General features: G+C 53.8%; 1 protein-coding gene across 2 annotated transcripts in view; it reads right to left on the bottom strand.

Moving 5' to 3' along the window:
* Window positions 1–22,510, bottom strand: part of Ephb1 (EPH receptor B1) — a 337,284-nt gene that overhangs the window by 293,100 nt on the left and 21,674 nt on the right. The window contains exon 1 of one of the 2 annotated variants that reach the window (XM_070005465.1): window positions 19,236–19,323. The exons of the other annotated variant lie outside the window; for it this stretch is intronic. Within the exon in view, the coding sequence (XP_069861566.1) occupies window positions 19,236–19,311 (76 nt within the window). The 5' untranslated portion in view covers window positions 19,312–19,323. Of the gene's footprint in view, window positions 1–19,235; window positions 19,324–22,510 lie in introns of those variants that run through there. 2 annotated transcript variants of the gene reach the window in all.

Raw genomic sequence — 22,510 nt, 5'->3', positions numbered from 1 at the left:
GGCGAGGTGGTTCTCGTGGAGGAGGGAGGGGCTGCTTCGCTCTTACTCGGATCCTACACGAGGCTGCAGGTCTTGCTGGGAAACCAGCCAAACAGTTCCCTGTGTGGACTGTCTGGGTTCGTTTGTCAACTAAAGCTACAATCTGTTACCCCGACTCCCACCAGCCACGCCAGCATTTCCGAAAAGGATGGAAATCTCCTCCAAAAAAAAAGAAAAAAAAAAAGATTCTTAGCAGCCAATGTATGTTAGTTGAAAACGGAAGGGTCTCCCGTGTAATGTCAATCTAGCTTTTCTCTGCAGAGACAGAAAGCACTTTGGTGTGAGATGTTACACAGGGCAAAGCTTAACCAGGGGGGGACGGAATGGCCCCGGGCTCACAAAATGGCATAAGATTATATTCGGCCACTTGAAATGTCACACTAAAGAAACCACCAGACAACCGGGCGCTGGTGGCTCACGCCTGTCATCCTAGCTACTCAGGAGGCTGAGATCTGAGGATCGCAGTTCGAAGCCAGCCCGAGCAGGAAAGTCCATGAAATTCTTGTCTCCAATAAACCACTAGAAAACCAGAAGTGGTACTGTGGCTCAAGCGGTAGAGCGCTCGCCTTGAGCTGAGGGACAGTGCCCAGGCCCAGAGTTCAAGCCCCACAACTGACAAAAAAAAAAAAAAAGAAGAAAACCACCAGACATTCTTGAAAAGTGTTAGAGCAACTTCCTGGCTTGAGGGAGTAAAAACCTTTTGCAACAAGAATGAAAAGGGAACAAGTTATATATATATATGAGTTACTAGCCCCCACCCCGTCTTGCAAACCACACTGCCTAGAAGAATTCACAGGTCACCCCAAGAACCAAGGGCCAGGAGAGGAGCAATGAACCATGGGAATCACGATGGACCAACAGCCCCAGACAGGAGGGTGAAGAGTGGACCTACTGTGCTGTGAGTTATTCCCTGTACACAGAGACACGGAGCTCAGCCTGGAAATCTACAGCGTGACAACAGGATGGATGGGAATCCAGTAGCTGTGGGGGGGAAGGGGTCCCAGGCCAGGGGAGAAAGAAGTTGGGGGTGGGGTGGGGGGTGCCTGCTGAAGCAATATTTGGTGCCCCAGACACATCCCGAACTCTGGGAAGGAAACAAGAAGAACTCCCCTCTCCTCCACTGGCCCACGGCTGCCCGACGTTTCCCGATGGGACAGGCAGTCCACGCGGTCCCAACCTCCCAAGGGATATCACCCCCAAGCACATTCTGTTGACATGACAACCTTTCAAACCTAGGAATCTGCAGAGATCTACGCCAGGGTCCTCCCTGGCACCTGATATGATCATCTTCTGAATATCACCTTCTAGATTTTTCGGCCCAGAATCAGAGCATTTTAATTTTCTGAGTTTCACGTTACAAAAACCTCGTCCATTTCTTTTTTTTCCTAATGACCCACACCTCCCCTTTTCTTTTTGGCAAAGTCTTTTAAGCAATGAGTTCACTGTTTTAGTCATCTTATCTTTTTTTTTTTTTTTCCATTCTACTGTTTTCTTTTTTCCTTAACTTCTAAAAGCCTGCGATTTAATCTTAGGTGTCAACATAACTGGGCCACGGTTTGGCCAAACATTATTCTGAGTCTCTGTGCAAAGGGTTTTTTTGAATGAGATTAACATTTAAACCCTCAGACAGAATAACAAAGATCTCTCTCCTTTCCCGTACGGTTGAGTTTTCCTTGTCCAATAGATTGGAGAATTGCATAGAACAAAAGAATTTGAAAAGTTGGTCCTCCCCTGAGTAAGGATGAATTTCTCTAGCATCAGAATGGCAGAATAAAAATGGCCGCATCCAACAGCCATACCAACTTTTGTGAGAATACGAATTGGATGTAGTCTTTTGGAGGGTGGCTGACAACAGCCATCAAACTTTGAAACAAGACATTCTTTCCTTTGACTTTTTATTTGGAAATAAGGGTTATCACACCAGGAAAGCTGCCTGAAGAGAACACAGAACTTCCTTCCTGTGAAATACCTTTCACACCCAGCAGATTCACGTGTGTGTGTGTGTGTGTGTGTGTGTGTGTGTGTGTGTGTGTGTGTGTGTGTGTGTGTGTGTGTGTGTGTGTGTGTGTGTGTGTGTGTGTGTGTGTGTGTGTATGTCTCGGTCGTGGGGCTTGAACTCTGGGCCTGGGCGCTGTCCCTCAGCTCTTCAGCTCAAGGCAACTGCTCTACCACTTGAGCCACAGCGCCACTTCCGGTTTTCTGGTGGCTCATTGGAGATGAGTGTCTCATGGACTTTCCTGCCCAGGCTGGCTTTGAACCTCGATGTTCAGCTCTCAGCCTCCTGAGTAGCTAGGATGACAGGTGTGAGCCACTGACATCCGGCTTCACCCATTAAAAAAAAGAACAAAAAAAAAATTGTTTTTTAACCACATTGGTTTTTCCAACCTCTTTCCCCCTCCATACATTTTAGAGTACGATACGATATTATAAATCATGATGTTTTCTTTTACGTAGTTCATTATATTATTTACACACGTTTGGCGTGTTTGCTTGTTTTCCTTCCCGGCCCCTCTGAGAGCAGTTTCTATACATCATGGCCTTTGGCTGATTAATTATTCAATACACTGTATTTATTTCCTAAGAACAAGCATAGTCTCTCGTTTGGTCACAATGCAATTCCCAAATTGCGGGGGGGGGGGGGTATGATGACTCTCTCCTCTAAAGACACCCCATCCCCTTAATTTCGGAAGCCTGCACCCCGTATCTGATCAGCTGTTCAAGTGTCCCGCAGCGCCACGTTCCCTAATACGAGTAAAGGATCTGGTGTCCTGTGTCCCTGTCCTGTCTCTCTGGGCATCTTTAACCTGGGATGGTTCATTCTCTTAGGGAATGCTCAGAGTGGGTTTGCTGATGTGTTCACCGGGGCTGCTTTCCTGATGGGGCAGTGTGGGGTCCATGCAGGCCTCTGTGGGATCTGAGCCTGGGTTTCTATCCATCTCTCTTGTCCTGGAAGGGGGAGGGGAACACATCCTGTGCAAGGAGAGCAGAGGAGAAGTTTCTGGAATGCTGATCTGGACTCCCCGCAGTGCAGAATGTTCTGGAAGGGCCTCACCTCCCCTATCAACAAGAGCTTCGTTTCCTCCAGGAGGCAGCCTCCTCTTCCTCCTCCCAGAAGCCATCTGGGTCTCTCCGGCCCGCCCTGGGTCCGGTGTAGGACGTCCAGGAGGACTGAGGATCGGGCTGCCGCGCACCCGTGCCCGGTTCGCAGGGAAGTCATGGCTGCTCTCCGGGCTCTCCTGCTCCCTGCCTTTTTAGCTCTTCCTCACTCACATTCCAGCCCCAGCTCGCACAATCCCAGCTCACGGATCATCAAGAGCATGGGGTCCCGAGGACGGCCAGACCCTGGGCTGCCACCAAGCCTTCACGCCTCTCCCTCCCAACCACCAGGGCTGCTTTCCGCCTCCAGCTCTTCAGGTCCTGTGCCACCCTGGCTGTCGGGCAAAGTGAGTCCCTGGTTTCAGCTGGTGCTGGTGATCTCTCCCTGAGGGGCCCCGGGCAGTGTGAACCAACGGCCAGACCATCCGATCACCATTATGAGATGGATCCTGAAGGTTGACTGTCGCGGTGGCACGCCCATCCTCGGTTCCCTGTCACCCTACTCACCCCCACCCCACCCCCCAGGAGGGGACATCTCTGGAATCTTCGGTCTAGTCCTCTGGAGCTCAGGAAGGAGCCAAGGAATTGTGCCTTGCTCCCAATGCAGCTCAAAGACCACAGAGGCGAGAAAGATGTCAGCTATCAGAACAGGCAGTAGATAGGTGGTAAGCAGCCCAGGCCATCTAATACCCAGCAGCCTCCAGGCCTGGGAATCTAGGCCTGGGCTAGGGCTGTGACTCCTACATAAGGCTTCAGACCTGGCACTGGGCACCCTTGTGAGGATCAGGAATCACACCTTTCGCCATTAAAGAAAAACTCCTGGCTGTGCACTGGTGTCTCACGCCTGTCATCCTAGCTACTCAGGAGGCTGAGATCAAAGCCAGCCCGGGCAGGAAAGTCTGTGAGACTCTGATCTCCAATAAAACCACTAGAAAACCAGAAGTGGCGCTGTGGCTCAAAGGGGTAGAGCGCTGGCCTTGAACTGAAGAGCTGAGGGACAGCGCCCAGGACCAGAGTTCAAGCCCCAGGACTGATGAACAAACAAACAAACAAAAAAGCCTGTAGAGAAGAATCTTAAGAAGAAACCTTCAGGGATTTCTCGCTGAGGGCTTTTGTTTCCAGGGAGCCCAGCACCCCTCTTGCACACCCGGGAGTATGGTGGAGCTAAGGCTGGAACCAGAGGTGAGGGTGGGCTGGCGTCAGGCCCACCTCCGAGGTCCCGACCCCGGTCCTGGGAGTCCCGTCTTCCCTAATCACTGGCAAACTGGCAGCTGTCTTCGCTGGCAATGTCATGGCCGGTGGCAAACCCACTCTCAGGAATGAAATCCGGCAGGTGCTCGGTTTATGACTTCCTGGGCAACCGCAGAATGTCAGGCAATTGTCCAACCATTCTGACATCTCCAAGCAGCTCTATGCTGTAAACGAACTCAGGACAGACAACCGAGGGGAAATGCGGACAAAAGAGGTACGTATCCATCCCATCAAATAACACGTAGGACTAGCAGGCAACAACATGAACGCCACGTGGTCAGTCATTTGGAAAACGAGAAGAAGAGGAGGAGGAGGAGGAGGAGGAGGAGGAGGAGGAGGAGGAGGAGGAGGAGGAGGAGGAGGAGGAACAACCCACAATAAAGTACCTTTATACATCCACCAGAATGACTATATTTAAAAAGACCGACAATACCAATTGCTAGGATGGAGATTAACAGGAGAGACTCAGACATTGCCGTAGTAGGAAGGCAAAATGGTAACAGCCACTTTGGCAGGCTCTTACAAAGCTAATCTTACATTCACCCATTTTTACGTACAGCCCCAAGGGAAAAAAAATGCATGCCTACTTTTCTTTTTCATTCGGTGCCCACATAAAGACATATATCGAAATGTTCACAGGTACATTATTTATCAGCATCCAAACCTAGAGTCTCTGCTGGCGGGGATGCGGAGAAAGAGGAAGCCTATTACACTGCTGGTGGGAATGGACACTAATACAACCACTTTGGAAAGAAGTCTGGAGGCACCTCAGAAAGCTCGATATAGACCTCCCCTGTGACCCAGCCATACCACTGCTAGGCATCTACCTGAGCAACAGGAACCAGTATACAAAGCCACATGCACCTCCATGTTCATTACAGCACTGTTCACAATAGCCAGGATATGGACACAACCCAGATGTCCCACCACAGATGAACAGATCCAAAAATGGAATATTATGCAGCCGTTAGAAAGGACAAAATAATGTCATTCTCAGGGAAATGGATGGAAGTAGAAAAAAGTCATTTTGAATGAGGTAAGCCAAGAGCAAAGAGTCAAACGGCACATGGTCTCCCTGATATGTGGATGTTAAATCCAAAATGCAAGGAAATCTGACAAAGCACATGGGACTCGAGAAACAAAGGATCTCCACTCATCTTGTGGTATCATTTCTAAATGACTCCATGTTCTTGACCACATACATGGTGTATATATGCACATCTGAGGGAAGCTAGCAGGAGGGCACAGAATCAGAGGGAAACGGGAAAATATACAACAGAGGGGCCCATCAGCTGCACTGGACATGGATGGAAACGAACTCAAGCAACTCAATGGCAGTGATGGGAGGGAGGGAAGGAGGGGGAAAGAGGGAACAGCTGACCCGAAGCAAAAGGAAAGAAAGGCACAGGTCACCCGATGGGGAAGAAATAGCCACATCGTCAAAGCTCACAACATTCACAAACCTTATAGACCACGATAATGACCATTTGCCTCGTGAAGGTTAAAATGTGTTTGTGACTTTAAAGTATCCCCATCCCACAATACTGTGCAATTTGTGAGATTTAGGTAATCATTTTAATCTCAATAAAAAATTATATTAAAAAAAACTAGAGTCTCAAAGCAAATGTTTATCCACTGTTGAGTAGAAAAATCTGATATATCGATGGAATGGAATACTATCTGGCAATAAAAAGCAACGAAGCACGGATACATGCAACAATATGGGTGAATCTCAGAAACAGTGAGACAGAGGACGGGCATGTTCTATAGTGTACATTTGCTACATACTAATACACTGGTCAAGCCTCAAGCAACTGTACGTTGAATCTATTATATGTAAGCCACACCTCAAACATCTCATTTTTTTTATAAGACTAGGCTTGGAGACTCAAGAAACTCTACTTTATATTCTCTACTTTATATTATATGATCCAGATCTGGCAATAAGTAAGACCAGGCCACCAAAGTGACCCTTGTTCAACTGTGAGACCATTTTCACCCCCACTGACAATCCCCACTCCTCAGAACTTTTTGTTTTTGTTGCTTTTTTGGTCGGTCTTGGGGCTTGAACTCTGGGCCTGGGCGTTGTCCCTCAGCTCTTCAGCTCAAGGCAAGCGCTCTACCACTGGAGCCACAGCGCCACTTCCCATTTGGTGAGTGGTTGATTGGAGAGAAAAGAGTCTCGCAGACTTTCCTTGCCCGGGCTGGCTTCGAACCATGATCCTCCAATCTCGGCATCCTGAGTAGCTGGGATGACAGGCGTGAGCCCTGCAGTGCCCGGCGTGTCTCAGAACTCTTGAGTCAGACCTGTGGCCTGGCCCTTCTCTGGACCAGATCCCTCCAGTATCCAGCAACTGAGAGGTTAAATACATGGCTAGTAAGGCCTCCTGGACGCTCTTCCGTGCCACCCTGGGTAAGGTGACACGGAAAGCAGATAGTGCAAGCGCTGCTGTAACTCTGGCGTGAGAGCCGGCTAAGCCTGTCCCGCCCAGTAGGAAGAAATCTGAACTCCACAGGAAGGGGGGGTGGGGGGGGTTAGAAAAACCATCTTAGGTTCTGTAATGGCTGTGGCCTACCTGGGTACATAAACAGTTGTCTAGAACGTGGGGGGGGGGGCGGCGGGGGCATGGAGATTTCACAGCATGGGACGGGAAGAAAACCCAAAAACAAAACAAGAGCCCAGAGAGGCTCCTGAGGGAGGTAAAATCTACCAGAATAAGCTTTGGAGAAATACCCAGGAATCCTGTCCCAGAATGGCCATCCTGCCGTGGGCAGCCCCACCCACCCATAGAAGCAGATCGCCGCCTGGCTGTTAAGAAATAAAGACAACTTCCAAATGAGAAGACTCTGCAGTGCTGTTGCTCGGTCCCTGGCTTCGTGGAGCTCGGGCAAGCCGGCGTCTCCCTGGGGGGAATGCTCGCTTTGTGCACAGACACGTTATGACAATCCTGTAATTGTTCTTTCCGTCTTTCCCCGGTATTTCCTAACAACGTGAAGTGAGAGGTGCGGAAGGTCAGTCTGACTGTGGAGCGAGCATTGTCCCTTTGCTGAATAGCAGCTTCCATCTTTGCCGGGCTGTTCTGTGCCAGCCAGCTCCCCCCCCCCCCCCCGCAATCACCCACCCAGGGGTGGAGGCCTGGAGCTATTAGCAAAGCCACAGCACCACCCACTCAGGGTGCCATATTCTAATTTGCTAATCGGCCCAGCGCCACTGTCTGCCCGCATCGTCTCTCCGTGAAATACACACGCAAGCCGCTCGCGCTTGCTCCTCCCCTCCCACCCAGCCCCAGGGTCTTTATGTCTTTTTAATGCACAGCACGGTAAGTGGTTAAGTCAAGAGAGACCAGGGAATGGACAAGGTTGGCCGCGTTGATGCCGGGGAAAGGCAGATCTCGGCTTGAGCCTCGACTGTCAGGTCTGTATAATGGTCCTAACTTGTGCGAAGATGGGACTTTGGGGACTCACTCAAAACCGGCGCTGAAATCCGTTGGCTCTCTTTCTGACAGGGGCTTTACCTGCCCTTGGACAGACTTCAGGAACTAGTGGATTATCTGAGGGGCCTTGCATTCGCTGGCAAGTCTGCAAGACGGGAGCAATGGCGTTTTCATTTGCAGCTGGGTTGCCGCTCTGGGGGAGGTGAGCCTCCGGTCCGGGCAGGGCTCCATTTGGTAATACAGGCAACCGTAAGGTCCCTAGCAGGTCTGGATTGGAAGAACAGCTTGGTACCTAACCCTGAGGGCTTGATCAGTTGCTAAGGAACCATTGAGATGCAAATGATTTGGCAAATACAAGGAGGTCTCAGAACCTGGGGTTGAGGGAGGTGGGGGGGAGAGATGCTCAGAACAAGTAAGTCAGGTGAGTGAAAGGAAAATTACTTTTCCCCTGATTGGGAAAAGAAAACCACAGGTTTTCATGCACAGCGGCAGCATTGTACTACTGTGTTTTACAAAAAAAAAAAAAAAAAAAAAAGTTCTTTTTTTCTGCTTGGCTAGAAGTGGAAGAAAGTTGGAGCCAAGAGCAGAGAACTTGAAAAAGCAAATAGTCTTCCCAGGAGCTCAAAGTCTCCAAGTGGAGACTGACTCTCTCTCTCTCTTTCTCTCTCTCTCTCTCCTTCCCTCCCTCCCTCCCTCTCTCTCCTCTCTGTGTCTGTCTCTATCTAATCTGTCTGTCTGTCTTTCTATCTGTGTAGCTTTCTTTCTATATATCTCTCTTTGTATGTATCTGTGAATCTATCTATATATCTATCTTTCTATGTGTCTATGTATCTATATATCTATGCATATATCTTTCTATGTATGTAGGTATATGTCTATCTTTCTATCTATGTATCTATTTTTCTATCAATTTTTCAATGTATCTATGTCTCTACCTATTTATGTATATATGTATCTATCTTTCTATGTATATATCTATTTATGTATCTATGTATCTCTATGGATCTATCTATCTATCTATCTATCTATCTATCCATCCATCTAATGCAGGAAGTCTACAAAGGGCTTTAAAGCTCTATCATACAATTCCCAAATCCCAGGCTCTGGTGATGACCCCTCACCCAGACTGGTCCTGGACAGAACTGGCTTCCCATTGTGGCCCCCCTGGTGCGACCCCGACCCCCACCCCCACCCTGGCTGGATCACACAGCCCTGTTCGCACCTGTGGGAAGAGCTTTCCCCATCGAACTTCATCTCTCTTCACCTTCTTTGGAGTACTGACGGTTGCCCTGCTGGGATCCTGGCTGGTACAGAGCCAGAGCTAAAGACTGAAAGGCAGGCAGACCGAGTGGAGAGGCGGCCCTGTTACCCGAAAATAACTGTCAAGTCCAGTCCCAGGCTGTGTGGTCATGGAAAGGGTGGACAATCAACCCTGGCCCAGCTTCCCTTGATGGTCTGCTGCTGGGACGGCTGAGGTGTGAAGATTCGGGGGGACGTGGGCTAAGCTTTCGGTGGAAAGGGCTAGATGTCTGTTGTTACAAGAAGGGGAGTGGGTATGGCTACAACACGCCCTCCCCTTGTCTCTTGTGTGCACATGCATGTGTAGACACACACACACACTCCTTCCCATGACCTTTGTCTCCCCAAAAAGCTGATGTGTAACCACGACAGCGCGCCTGTCGGGAGCCCCTGCAAGGTCCTTTCAGACTGTGGTTTGCCAGGCTCCGTCCCCTGGCACCCGTCTGCCGACTGGCAAGCTCTCTGAAGAGAAAGGTTCTCCTCCAGTTCCCTGTGCGACACGCTCACGTAGCTGCTCAATGAACGTGTCTGAGCCAGAGCTCAAGAGACAGACGGCCAAGTGTTCACAGGGCGCTCTATCTCCCTGGGCCCCCATTCGGCCCCTGCAAGAATGGGGGGGCTCTCGCGCCTGGGGATGGGCTCAGGCCTCCCGGGACACCCCAAGGATTGAGGGGCTGACACCGAGGCAGCCTCTTCTGTCTTGGATCAGGTAGACAAAAAACGCTATAGACAAGGCAAACTCTATCCCTTTCGCACCCCGCCTGAAACTGTACTGCCCCATGATCCCTCCTCTTAGTTTACGCTCTCTCTCTCTCTCTCTCTCTCTCTCTCTCTCTCTTTCTCTCTCTCCCTGTAGGAGATAAGCTCAAAGGCCTGGAACGTTCCCTGTTCTGTGCATACTCCTACTTTGTGCGCCTCCACACACAGTAGGGCGTTAACAGAGTTTTGTCCGATGTTGAATAAATGAGATCACGTGCCACAGCCCCACCCGTGTAACACGCACTTCCCGTAAGTGCCCTTCTATGGTTTTTCTCTAACCCGTTTTCTCCTACTATTTCTCCAAGGCGATTTCGGCCTAGGAGACCAACCCAGAACTTAGTGGCTTTTTTAAAACAAGGACAACACTTTTTTGTCCATGACTCTTGCACCCTGGACAGGGATCACAAGGAATGTTTGTGCCCCCACACACACACCCCAATTCCAGAGGAAGCAGGCACGGTTTGAGGGGGAGCTGCAGCGGCCATCTGAAGACGGGTTCAGGGATCTGATGTTGGCCATGAGCTGGGACTCGAGCTGGGGTTGAGCTTAGGAAATATCTGTGTGGTCTCTCTTGCTCTTTGGGCTCCAGTAAAACATGGAAGGTTGGGTGAGCAGGACATGCAGCCCAGAGAGAGAGACAGAGACAGAGACAGAGAAGGTGAGCAATGTGGCAACTTGTGAAGGATGATTTAGGGTTAGTTAAGAGCAGATGAGTCTCAGGAGGCTGAGATCTGAGGATCATGGTTCAAAGCCAGCCCGGACAAGGAAAGTCCGTGAGACTCTTCTCTCCCATGAACCACCAGAAAACTGAAAGTGGTGCTGCGGCTCAAGTGGTAGAGTGCTCGCCTTGAGCTGAAGAGCTGAGGGACAGCGCCCAGGCCCAGAGTTCAAGCCTCATGACTGACGGGGGGGGAGGGGGTAGGTATACAACACAACAGCGGGTACCTTCCTAGAGATACAAGGCAGAAGAAGGTCCAGCAGGCTCCGTGTGCGTGCCATGAATCCCCAGGCATGTGTGGCTGCAGACACGTGTGTGTGTGTGTGTGTGCGTGTGCGTGTGCATGTGCGTGCATGCGCATGCGGCTCATGTAGAGCTGGGAAAGGTAGTTGGAGGGCTCAGGTGCTAGAGGGTCTGCTGTCAGTCCTGAGAGCTCAGAGCCAGTAAAGGATCCACTTACGCAATGGCCGGGGGTTAAAAACCAAGTGCCCAGGTGTGTGCTCTGACACTCCAAGGAAGCTCAGAGGGCCATCTGCCCAGCCCCCAGGCGCCCCGCCACCCCCAAAAGCCGTGGATTTTCCGACGCTACTGGTACTTCATTCCTTCTCCCAGAGCTAACGGCCTGTGTCGCGGAACATTTGTGCACGTTGTCAATGGGACCGCGAAGCATCCTAGAGATGCCTCCCATCCCGACACCACAGCCTCCCGGAACAAGACAAGAGGCCCCCCTTCCTAGCTCAGCCCCACGGCTCTGGCCTCTTGTCAGCCAGAAAGACAAAGGTCCGGGTGTTGATGTGCTGGGGGAAAATAACAAGAGGAGAACAATGGGACACAGGCCCCGGCTGCCTCGGGCAGATAAAGCCTTCTCTCCGCTGCCACTGTCCACCAAGCTGTCCACAGTGACTCCCCCATCCCCCCCATCCCGGTCCTCCTGCTCCTCCAATCCCGGCAATCTGCACCTGAGTAGAGGGGGGGGGGGTGTCAGGCAACTGGGCCAGGCGTGGTGGTACATGCCTGTAATTCCAGCTACATGGCAAGGTGTAGGTAAGAGGAATAGCAATCAAGAGTATGGCTCTCGGGCCAAAACAAACAACACAAAGCACCAGAGTTTAATCTGAAAAATTAGCTGAAACCAAAGGGATCGGGAGCGTGACTCAAGTGACAGGGCACCAGCCTAGCCAGCCGGAGTCCCGGAGATCAAACCTCAGTGGTAACCCAACGATCAATACATCAGGATCAGCAGGCCCCAACCGGAGAGTGGGCGGAGATGCCGGGGAGACACCCATGGTGAACTCTGTTTGTGAACTCTGTGGCGGCTCTGTTTGTGAAAATGAGGACCATGCAGGAGAGCCCCAGGAGACCTGCACTGTACCCTACTACAAGACCCAGCAGGAAGATTCAGGCACAGATTCCCACCCCTAGCACCGCAGCTCAGCCAGAGGATGAGAAGCAGGAAGATACCAGTGGTGATGGGGGGGGGGGAGGCGGGGAGGAGGGGAAGGAAGCCACAAACCAATCAGCCAACCAGGGCCAAAGCTCTGCTCCTGCTGTTCCTGTAGGGGGGGGATCCCTATGGTATGAGAAGGGGGTGGGGTCTGGGGGGGAGGAAGGGGGTGGGGAGGAGACACCTGTCCCCGGGGATTAGCAGAGGGGACTGTCTCACCGGAGACTCTGCACAGTAGCTTCTCACGTCTAAGTGACAGGAACTGAATTACAGAAAGGTAATTCACATATAATCAGTGTTTCCTGGGAAAGGCACACTGCACGGAGGAGGAGAGGTGGGAGCGGTTTGTTAAGTGAATCTTAGCTCCTGTGTGTGTGTGTGTGTGTGTGTGTGTGTGTGTGTGTGTGTGTTATTGTGAATTCAACCTCACTCATGCTAAGCAAACGCAGTTGAGCTCCGCTCCCAGCTGTTTTGGTTGGGGGAGGTGGTTGGTTTCTGAAGTAGGATCTAACTTGGTCTGGGCTGGCCCGGATACTCGAGCTCATCCTGTCTTAGACTCCCGAGGAGCTGGGGGGATGACTGTGGGTACCACCACCACAGCAGCCTGTGGAGTCTTAGCTCTTGAGTGAGCCAGTTAAGCCCCTCCCCCAAACCCCCCTCCCCCCCCCAGCCCAAGCATCCTGACCTGACACAACGGGAGCAAACACGGGGGTAAACAGGGAGGAGTCTCAGCCATCTCCTCCCTGCTGCAGCACGGGCTGTGGGACTTGCGCGCAGTCTCTTCCTGTCCCCGGTCCTCCTGGGATCTGCTTTGAACGTGTCAACACCACACACACCCAAGCCGGACCTCCTGCTGTCTCCCTGAAGCTTAATTGGCCCGGTCTGCCGTCCCTGAGACCTGAGAAGCTAACACCGGGCCACGGCCCCCAAGACCCTGGTTCCCCGCGCCTGCCTCTCCCTCGCCCCAGCAGCCTGCCTCTCTCATTTCTCTGCTCATTATCACCTTCACAGGAGGATGGAGAAGCGGAGCCGGGAGGTTAAATGCAGATCGGGTCAGTTTGTCACTGGGGAGGGGGAAGGGGGGAGAGCAGGGAAAGGAAGAGATGAGCCGTCTGAGAGCCCCGGGTGCAAATCTGTGGGTAGACCCTCCCTGAACGTCGCCTTCATGGCTTTTCGTTCCCAAGTGTGCCCAGCTGAGGCCCCAATCACCAGATCGTTAACCCCGGTGACCCTGGCACAGCGAGCAATCGGTGTGAATGAGATGCCGCTTTCCTTTTCCCGCCCTGGGACAATTGTACCCATTTGCTGGGCACGGAGAAAGAAACCCACTCATTCATAAAGCCAGAAGCACACTGCAACGGCCAGGCGCATTGAGAGTCGTCTGAGCCATCGCTGCTGGCGCGCCAGTGCGGATTCGCTGGAGCGTGTTCTTCTTCGTATTCTGTGTCCCAATACTGGGAGCTTGAACTCAAGGCCTGGGCGCTGCCCCTTACCGTCTTCGCTCTAGCACTTGAGCTACACAGCTCTACATCCAACCATTCGCTGGCGGATTGGAAATAAGAGTCTCGTGAACTTTTTCCACCCAGCAGGGCTTCCAACCACAAGCTCCAGTCTCCTGAATAGCTAGGACAGGTGTGAGCCACCGACGCCCAGAATTACCAGTGGAATGTGTCCACAGCCAAAGCCCACCCTCCAGGGGTCACCAGATGGAACTTTATGTGTAATTTTCAGTAGCCGTGACTCAACCACCTCTTCTATCCTACGAAGCACCCTAACCTGGAATCACTGCTACCCTATAAAAGATCTGTACATCACCTTGATCATAATGATTAAACATTTAAGAATAACGAACATTCTGGTGGTGCTGGGGTTTTGAACTCAGGGTCTTGTACTTGCTAGGAAATACTCTGCCACTCGAGTCAGGGCTCTAAGGCTTTTTTTTGCTAGTGTGACTCAGTAATAGAAGAGTAAGATTCAGCCTGGGAGACAGGTGTATCTGGTTGCTTCCTGTACCTAGGATCAGATAGAAAAGGGGGTCCCTCCTCCCCCGTGGTTGGGAAGGTGGCTCAGTGGTAGAGCGCTCGCCTTGCATGCAAGAGGCCCTGAGTTTGATTCCTCAGCACCACAGAAGCAGAAAAAGCCGGAAGTGGTGCTGTGGCTCAAGTGGTAGAGCACTAGCCTTGAGCTGAAGAGCTGAGGGACAGCGCCCAGGCCCAGAGTTCAGGCCCCACGACCAGCAAAATAAGTTGGGGTGGGGGGGTTCCCGCTGGGGAGGAACAACTCATCCATGTCCAAAGAAAGGTGCGGTCTCTCCCCTATCCCCCCTGAGAGCCGCAAAAGCCAGTATGGTGTTTCCAAGATGCCACCCGTGGTTATCTTTGCTGGAACAGGGTGGCCTGAAACTGACCACTCCACATCGCCCCTTCCAACACAGCCAGGCGCTAGCCCCGCCCACAGCCAGCAATAGAAATGGCCGTGGCAGAAGGAGTTTCTCGATGCAACATTTTCCTTTCAGATATGAAATCCCTCCCAAGGCATAACTGTTATGATGATAGTCATTTCCTCAGGAAGGCGGACGAGCCAACACTCTGTGTCTCCGCTACCTTTTGGAGACACGGAAATCTAATAGAAATATTCCGGGTGGCTTAAGTGGCTAGTGCGGAGGAGGGAGAGATGAAGGGAGCTCTTGCAAGGAAAGCAGGAATCCAGGTGGATGCGGGTGAGAAGGGGATGGTGGAGGGGGGCTGGGCGAGGGTCTTCTGCATCTTCAGAACGCATTGGGTACCCAGGCCATCTCTTTAGGGGCTCCTCCTTCAAATAGCCATACTCAGTACCTTTCAAATCTATGGGGGGGGCCAGCTCCCCACTTCTCGGTCACTGGGGTCCCTTGCTAAAAACCGCAGATACCCTGGCCGGTTCAGAAAACCTGCCAGGATTTCCGGCCACATCTGGTTTAGAACCAGTCTCCTGAGCAGTACTTCCAGGAAACCACCTCGGGACCTGGCGGGAAGCCCAGGAAAAGCACCGAATTTTGGCGATGAAGATGGGAGGATCACAGTTCTGAGCCAGTCTAGCTAAAACAAAACCCGACGCCCAAAACACCGTGATGTCCTCTCTCCACTAACAAGCCGGGTGTGGTACCACACGCCTATCATCCCAGCGGTAGAAGCAGGAGCGGCACAGTGAGAGGCCTACCACAGGCAAACGTAAGACCCGACCGGAAAACCTGAACGAAAGCCAGAAAAGGCTTAGAGCCCTGACTCAAGTGGCAGAGGATTTCCTAGCAAGTACAAGACCCTGAGTTCAAAACCCCAGCGCCACCAGAATGTTTGTTATTTTTAAATGTTTAATCGTTATGATCGAGGTGATGTACAGAGGAGGGACAAGAACAAATTTGAAGTGCAGATTTAGGGGGGTTGGAACCAAGAAGCTGCACACACACACACACACGCGCGCACACACACACACACACACACACACACACACACACACACACGGCTTTCCTCCGATCTGAGGAGCTGCTAATGGCCACAGTACCCCCTTCCCTCCTTTCAGCTCTCAAGATGACTTGTTCCCTTTGCGTGGATAAAACAAGAATTACACCTGCGCATCTTTGTGCCACTAAGAACTCTTAAAGATTAACTGTAAGTTATTTTCCATGGGTAGCCATATCAACACACACACACACAGCACGATACTGGAAGAGTAAGATTGATATTGGAGATGTTTTCCCCCAAGTGGCGGAGATGAGGAATGAAGAGACAAGGCGAGTGAGTGCTCTCTGGCTTCAGGACCAGACTGGGTTCCGGCATCTTGGCAGCTAGGGCTGAGTCTGGGTTGATTTTAAAAAAGACAAGAGGAGCTGGAGCGGGATCTTACATTACCTACAGGGGCCCAGCCCATGCCAGGAGCCATGACCAGACTAACCACTGACAGCTCCGCTTCACCAACACAGAAAGTAACGGGTTGGGGCTGGAGGTGGAAGGGGCTTTACTTCACCAGCGGCTGGTGGAGAGTGAAGAGAGATCTCTTTGTGAACAACGAAGAAGAACCGTGATCTTTCCATGATACCCAGAAAAAATACAATACAATAAAATCAGCTGATGGGTAGATAGAATTTCTTCAGATTTGTTTTTCTTTCCGAGACATTTTTGGTGGTGGTGGTGGTGGTAAAAGTCTAACCCAGAGCTCTGCACCTGTGGGGCAAACCGCTCTACCACAGAGCTACATCTTCAGTCCTCTTTTCCTAGACAAAAACAAAAACCCTCCAACTACTGCTTGTAGGCTCACATCATGTTCATAACACTCAAAAGCAGATGTGCACAGAGCAAACAAATATTCACACGCACACACACGCGTGCAAGCAGAAACAGCCAATCACTGTTGGCCTCACTTGGTGGCCTACGGAGTTTACCTTGGGTGAGAATCTACGACGCCCTGGCATTTCAGAGGGGGATGGAGCCAGTCACCAGGGGCACCAGTCACAAGTCTGCGCCGGACACATCAAGACTGTCTAATTAGGGCCCACCACTTGGCAAACCCTGGGAAATGTCACCCACCCGTGTGAGCCGCACGCATCCAGCCCGGCCCTTCACGCCAGCGAAGGAGCACGGCACTCTCATGGTGGCGGTTATGCGTTCTGGGGTCATACTCTGAGTGGTGAGCCATGTTAGGCTGGTCCCAAAGGTTGACCCTGACTTGCTTTTGGTAGCCCAGGTCTCCAGATCCTGTCTTCCTCACCCCACCCCCCCACACAGGGAACAAGCTGAAGAAGGAAGAGACAGCTGAGAATCAGCTGCTTGCCCGGAGAAACACACTGGGAGGAAGAAAGGAAAGGGGAGGGAGGGGTAACAATAGCAGCTTGCAGAAGCAATTGTCAAGGAGGGGCCAAGAGGTCCTCGGTATCTCTGCCCTCCACAGGTTTATCTCCCCTCGGCAAATAAGACTCAAAGATCCCCAGTGTGCCTCTTCCCACCCCCACCCCCACCCCCACCCAACCACCGGTGCCATCTCTCACGCCCCACAGAGAAGAACTAGCTAGAGATGAAGAAGGGTCTCTGAGAGAAAGAGAGGGAAGGGGAGGGCTCTCCTTTCCTTCGGAGTTTCCCATGCCAGCCAACCAGCTTCCAGCCTGACGATATGCAAATTAGAGCCCCTCCTCCACCACCACCACCACCACCCCTATCCCATCCCTCTGGCCAAGGACCTACCCTTCCCCTCCAGCCTGCTACCCAGGCACACTGCGAACCAGAGCCCTGGACACGCCCACCCATTCATTCTTCCGACCCTCCCTTCTTCCTTTCCTCCTTCCTTCTCTCCTTCCTTCCTTCCCTCCTTCCTTCCTTCCTTCTTCCTTTCTTCTCTTTCCTTTCTTGCTTCCTTCCTTCCCTTTATCCATCCTTCATCCCTCCTTCCCTCTTTTTCCTCTCTCTCCTTTCTACCCACAGGTCCCCTGAGGACCTGCCCTCTTCTGGTCACATCTCCTGCCACTTTTCTATTGTCCCTTCCCTGCCCCTCGGCTGAGATCCTTCCTGCCACCTGCCCTCGGTGACAGAAGGGGGAAAAAAATTCCCCTCTTGGAGACCCAACAGATACCATCAAGAGGAGGCACGTCTTCCCCACCACACACACACACACACACACACACACACACACACACACACACACACGCACACACACACACACCTTGGCCAGGACTGAGTTTGGGGCTGCTATCTGTGTAAAGCCATTCATTGACCCATTCTTTCTGATAATTATTCCTCACTCATCACAAACCCAATGACCGGGCAGAGAGGCGGCGGCTCGGGGCGCGGAGGAGAGTAGAAAATGAGGCTGGAGGAGAGTAGAAAATGAGGCTGGCTGCCCGTGTTCATTGGAGGAGAGGAAGGGATTTTGAATGGCTTGTTCTGCAGGGGTACAGGGGCTGCTTTAATATTCTGCTGAATGTGGTATTTCTTTTAACCCTTGCTGGACAGCTTTGGGGTGGTTTCCCCACACACATCCCAGTTCATGGAATGAGGCTTTTTTTTTTTTTTTTTGGCCAGGAGATTGGCAAAGTTTCCTTCGTGGATGGAGGCGGATGGCACCCGGCAGGTGATGTGGGCAGTATCAGGGTGGGCACCATGGTCACCTGTGAGCTGCTGGAGCCCAGCAGACCGGGTAACTGGCCCCAGAGAAAAAGATAGACAGACAGAGACTGACAGACAGAGACAGAGACAGACAGACAGAGAGACAGAGAGAGACAGAGAGAGAGAAGGGGACCTGGCTGTGCCTGTTCTCAGGCTTTTTACTCCCCCCACTCCACATCAAAACTATTTTGCCTGGGTGCCAGACCTCCTTCCTGTTCCTGGGGGACCCCCCCCCCAAAACCGCAGGGCCGGGACACCCCCATCTGCTGTGGGGGAGACCCGGTGGGGGTTCCTCTACCTCCCAGTGCAGACGGAGCCCGGGCTCCCGCCCCTCTCCTGGAGCTGCCAGCAATCTGCACCCCAAAAACAGAGGGCCAGAGAGGGAGGGCCAGGCAAACAAACAAACAAGCAAACAAGCAAACCAGCCACCTTCCCTGCAGCCAGCCACAGCTTCCCTTGGGGGTGACAGGGGTTAGAGGAGGGGGGGACACTGAGGCACGGGGGGGAGGAGGAGGGACAGGAACTCGCTCCCCGCTCCCCCCTGGCCGGTCCCCCCCCCCCCACGGGAGCCGAGGGTTGGGGACGGAGGGAGGGGGCCTGGGACTCTTGGGTGCCAGGTTCCTCCAGTCTTGGGGTTCGGATTCCGGGCTGCCCGATCACACACACACACACCGCCCTGCACCCCAGAGTTGCTTCCTGTGCCCCAACTTCCAACTCCGCTCCCTCCCCAACCCCCCCAGCAGGGAGGATCCGGGATGGGGGGGGGAGAGGAGATGGGGGTGTGTGTGTGAACCCCGCGGGGATGTCCCACCCGGAGGTGCGGGTGGGGGGGCGAGGCCGGACCCGCACACACACCCCACCCCGCATCCACCGCCGCCCCGGATCCCACGCAGCCCGCCGGGGGGGAGGAGGGGGGACAGCCCCCCCCACACGCCCCCGGGGGTCCCCCAACTCCGCCCGGAGCTGCAATGCAGCGGGAGCCCCGCGGAGGGGGCGGGGCGGCGCGGCCCTGACCCCGGCTGACTCGCGGGGGGCGCGGGGCGGCGCGGGGCGCGGGGCGCGGTTACCTTCCATCGCGGTGGCCGCGGACGCCAGCAGCAGCGGGAGCAGCAGCAGCGGGAGCCGCCGGCCGTCCAGGGCCATCGCCGGCCGCGGGCCTCGAACCCGGGTCCCGGCGGCCGCCGCCACGCGGGGAGGACGGCCCGGCCCGGCTCGGCGCGCGCGCGGGTCCCGGGCGGCGGGCGCGGGGCGCGGCGGGGCGCGGCGCGGGCCGCGGGCGGCTTCTCCGTGTCCTTCCGCGCGCCCTCGCCGCCCGGACCGGAGCCCGGACCGGAGGAGCGCGGGGGCCGCGGCGGCGGCGGCCGGGGACGCCGGGCGCGGGGCGGGAGCGTGCGGGCGCGGCGGGGCGGTTGCGGGCGCGCGTGGATGTGGGTGTGCATGTGGGTGTGCTCGGGGCGGTGTGTGCGTGCGTGCGTGTGTGTGGACCTACGTGTGTGTGTGTGTGTGTGTGTGCAAGAAGAGCCCGCGCGAGCCCGGGGCGTGCGTGCGTCCTGCTGTCACCTCGGCCCGCGGCTCCCGGCTTCGCGGAGACCCGAGCCAGACTGCGGAGCGCGCGCGCGCGCGCACGCGCACGGGGTTCCCCCCTCCCCTCCACCCCCGGCCGACCGACCCACCGGCTGCGCTCGCCCCGCCCACCCCAGCACCTCCCGTCCAATCACCAGATCGGGCCCGAAGCACGCCCCGCCCCCGCCGCCCCGCCCCCCGGCCAATCAGACGCGCCGGCCCCGCCCCCGCCGCCTCCTCGCGGCCCGCATTGTTAGTTTTCGGAAAAACTTTTGCTCGCCAGGCCCCTGCGCTGCGCGCGCGCGCGCGTGTGTGCGCGTGCGCGCGCCCGGATGGAGCCCGGGGAGGCGCTGGGAGGGGCGCGCGCGCCCCCTCGTGGGCATTCTGGAGAAGTGCGCGCGTCCGGGGAACCCGCACCCCGACAGCGGCGGGAGGGTGAGGGGTGCGGGGTGGGGGGGGTCCCCCCTCCTACACCCCCATATGCACACACACACACACACCCCACCCTGGGCCAAGGAGGGACACGTGAGACCCTTTGCTCCCCCAGTCGCCCATCCAGAAACCCACCCAACTTTCAAAGATCAAGTCTTCTTGGGCATGCATGCACCCCTAAATTTTGGGGTTTGCACCCCCTAGTTTAGGACAGGCTCTCTCGTGACAGTAGGGGTGGCCCCGAGCTCAGGGGCTCTTCGTTAATCAGAGGCTGGGGGCTGTTGGGGTGTCTTTTCTTTCCTCCTGTGGGCCTCCTCTGGTTTCAATGAGCTGTCTCCATTCTTGTGTTTGTTTTTTTTTCATTCATTTTGTCAGTCCTGAGTGGGGCTTTGAACTCAGGGCCTGGGCACACTGTCCCTCGGCTGCTTTTTTTCTTCTTTTCTTGCTCAAGGCTAGCACTCTCTATCACTGGAGCCACAGCACCGCTACTGGCGTTTTCGGTGTGTGTGGTCCTAAGGATTCGAACCCGGGGCTTCGTGCATGCTAAGCAGGCAAGCTACCACTGAGCCCGCCTTCCCAGCCCCCACTCTTGTGTGTTTCTGTGTACTCTGGGGCTCCTGCCTGGCTCGTGGAAAGGGAGTAGTTACGTGTGGTGGTCAGGAATCTGGGGCCTCTTTCTGCTCCCCGCTATCCAGGGGCCTGGCACACACTTCCTATCCAACTCCCCCCCCTTCTCCTTTAGGAAGCCTCTGGTTTCCTCACTGCTCACTTCCCAGGGCATTCTGTGGGCATCCACAAGGAGACTGCTTCGGAAAGGCAGGCCACACAGTGGAGTCTGCCGCGGACGCTGCAGGAATGCATGTGAACGTGAACTAGGCCTCCAGGGGGGTGGAGAGGACTTGCTTGGGCAGCCAGAAGGAGAAAGGAGGTGCTAGAAACAGATCTGGTGTATCCTGACGTCTCTAGAGCAACTTGAGGTCATTTGGGCCACGGCTTTTATCTATCCTTCCTGGACCGTTGGCATCCTCCGATGGTAGCGGTCAGCAGGTCTTCTGCTGCCCTGGTCCCGATTTCCAGCAGCTCACTCCTCTTTATACTAGCCTTTGCACTTCTTACCCTTCCCTCTCTTGTCTCTTCAGTTCTCAAAAGAAGTGTTTTCCGAGCCCTCCTTGGCTCTATGCTCAACCTCTTAGCAGCTTCGCCTGCTTTTCTACCTCAGCTATCCCTCAGGGATGGATATGTAGGTAGGAGGGTAAGTGGGTGGGTGGGTGGATGGATGAATGAGAAATGGATGGATGTTTGGGGGGTGGACAGATGGACAGATGAATGAACAGATAGATGGATGGATGGATGGATGGATGGATGGATGGATGGATGGATGGATGAGGGGGATGAATGGATGTTTGGGAGGTAAATGGATGGACAAATAGATGGATGGATGGATGGATGGTTGAGGGGGGAATGTATTTTGAGGGTGTGGATGGATGGATGTTTGGGGTGGTGGATGGATGGACAGATGGATGGTTAGATGGATGGATGGATGGATGGTTGAGGGGGGATGGATTTTGGGGGTGTAGGTGGATGGATGGATGTTTGGGGTGGTGGATGGATGGACATATAGATGGATGGATGGATGGATGGATGGATGGTTGAGGGGGGATGGATGTTTGAGGGGGTGGATGGATGGACGGATGGATGAATGGTTGAGGAGGATGGATGGATGGATGGATGGATGAATGGTTGAGGGGGAAGATGGATGGATGGTTGATGGGGATGGATTGATGTTTGGGGGTTGATAGATGAACAGACAGATAGATAGAGAGACAGACAGATAGAGAGAGAGACAGACAGACAGATAGATAGATAGATAGATAGATAGATAGATAGATAGATAGATAGATAGATAGATAGATAGATAGATAGATAGATAGATAGATGGAGGATGGGTGGATGGTTGAGGGGGGATGGATTTTGGAGGGGTGGGTGGATGGATAGATGGATGTTTGGGGTGGTGGATGGATAGATGGATGGATAGATGGACGGATGTTGAGGGGGGATGTATTTTGAGGGTGTGGATGGATGGATGGATGTTTGGAGTGGTGGATGGATGGACAGATGGATGGATAGATGGATGGTTAGATGGATGGATGGATGGATGGATGGATGATTGAGGAGGGATGATTTTGGGGATGTGGGTGGATGGATGGATGGATGTTTGAGGTGGTGGATGGATGGACAGATGGATGGATGGATGGATGGATGGATGGTTGAGGGGGGATGGATGTTTGAGGGGGTGGATGGATGGACGGATGGATGAATGGTTGAGGAGGATGGATGGATGGATGAA

Source organism: Dipodomys merriami, unplaced genomic scaffold (genome assembly GCF_024711535.1).
Source record: "Dipodomys merriami isolate MVZ:Mamm:240054 unplaced genomic scaffold, mDipMer1.0.p SCAF_68, whole genome shotgun sequence".
Taxonomy (NCBI): Eukaryota; Metazoa; Chordata; class Mammalia; order Rodentia; family Heteromyidae; genus Dipodomys; species Dipodomys merriami.
This window is presented reverse-complemented; position numbering and strand designations above follow the sequence as displayed.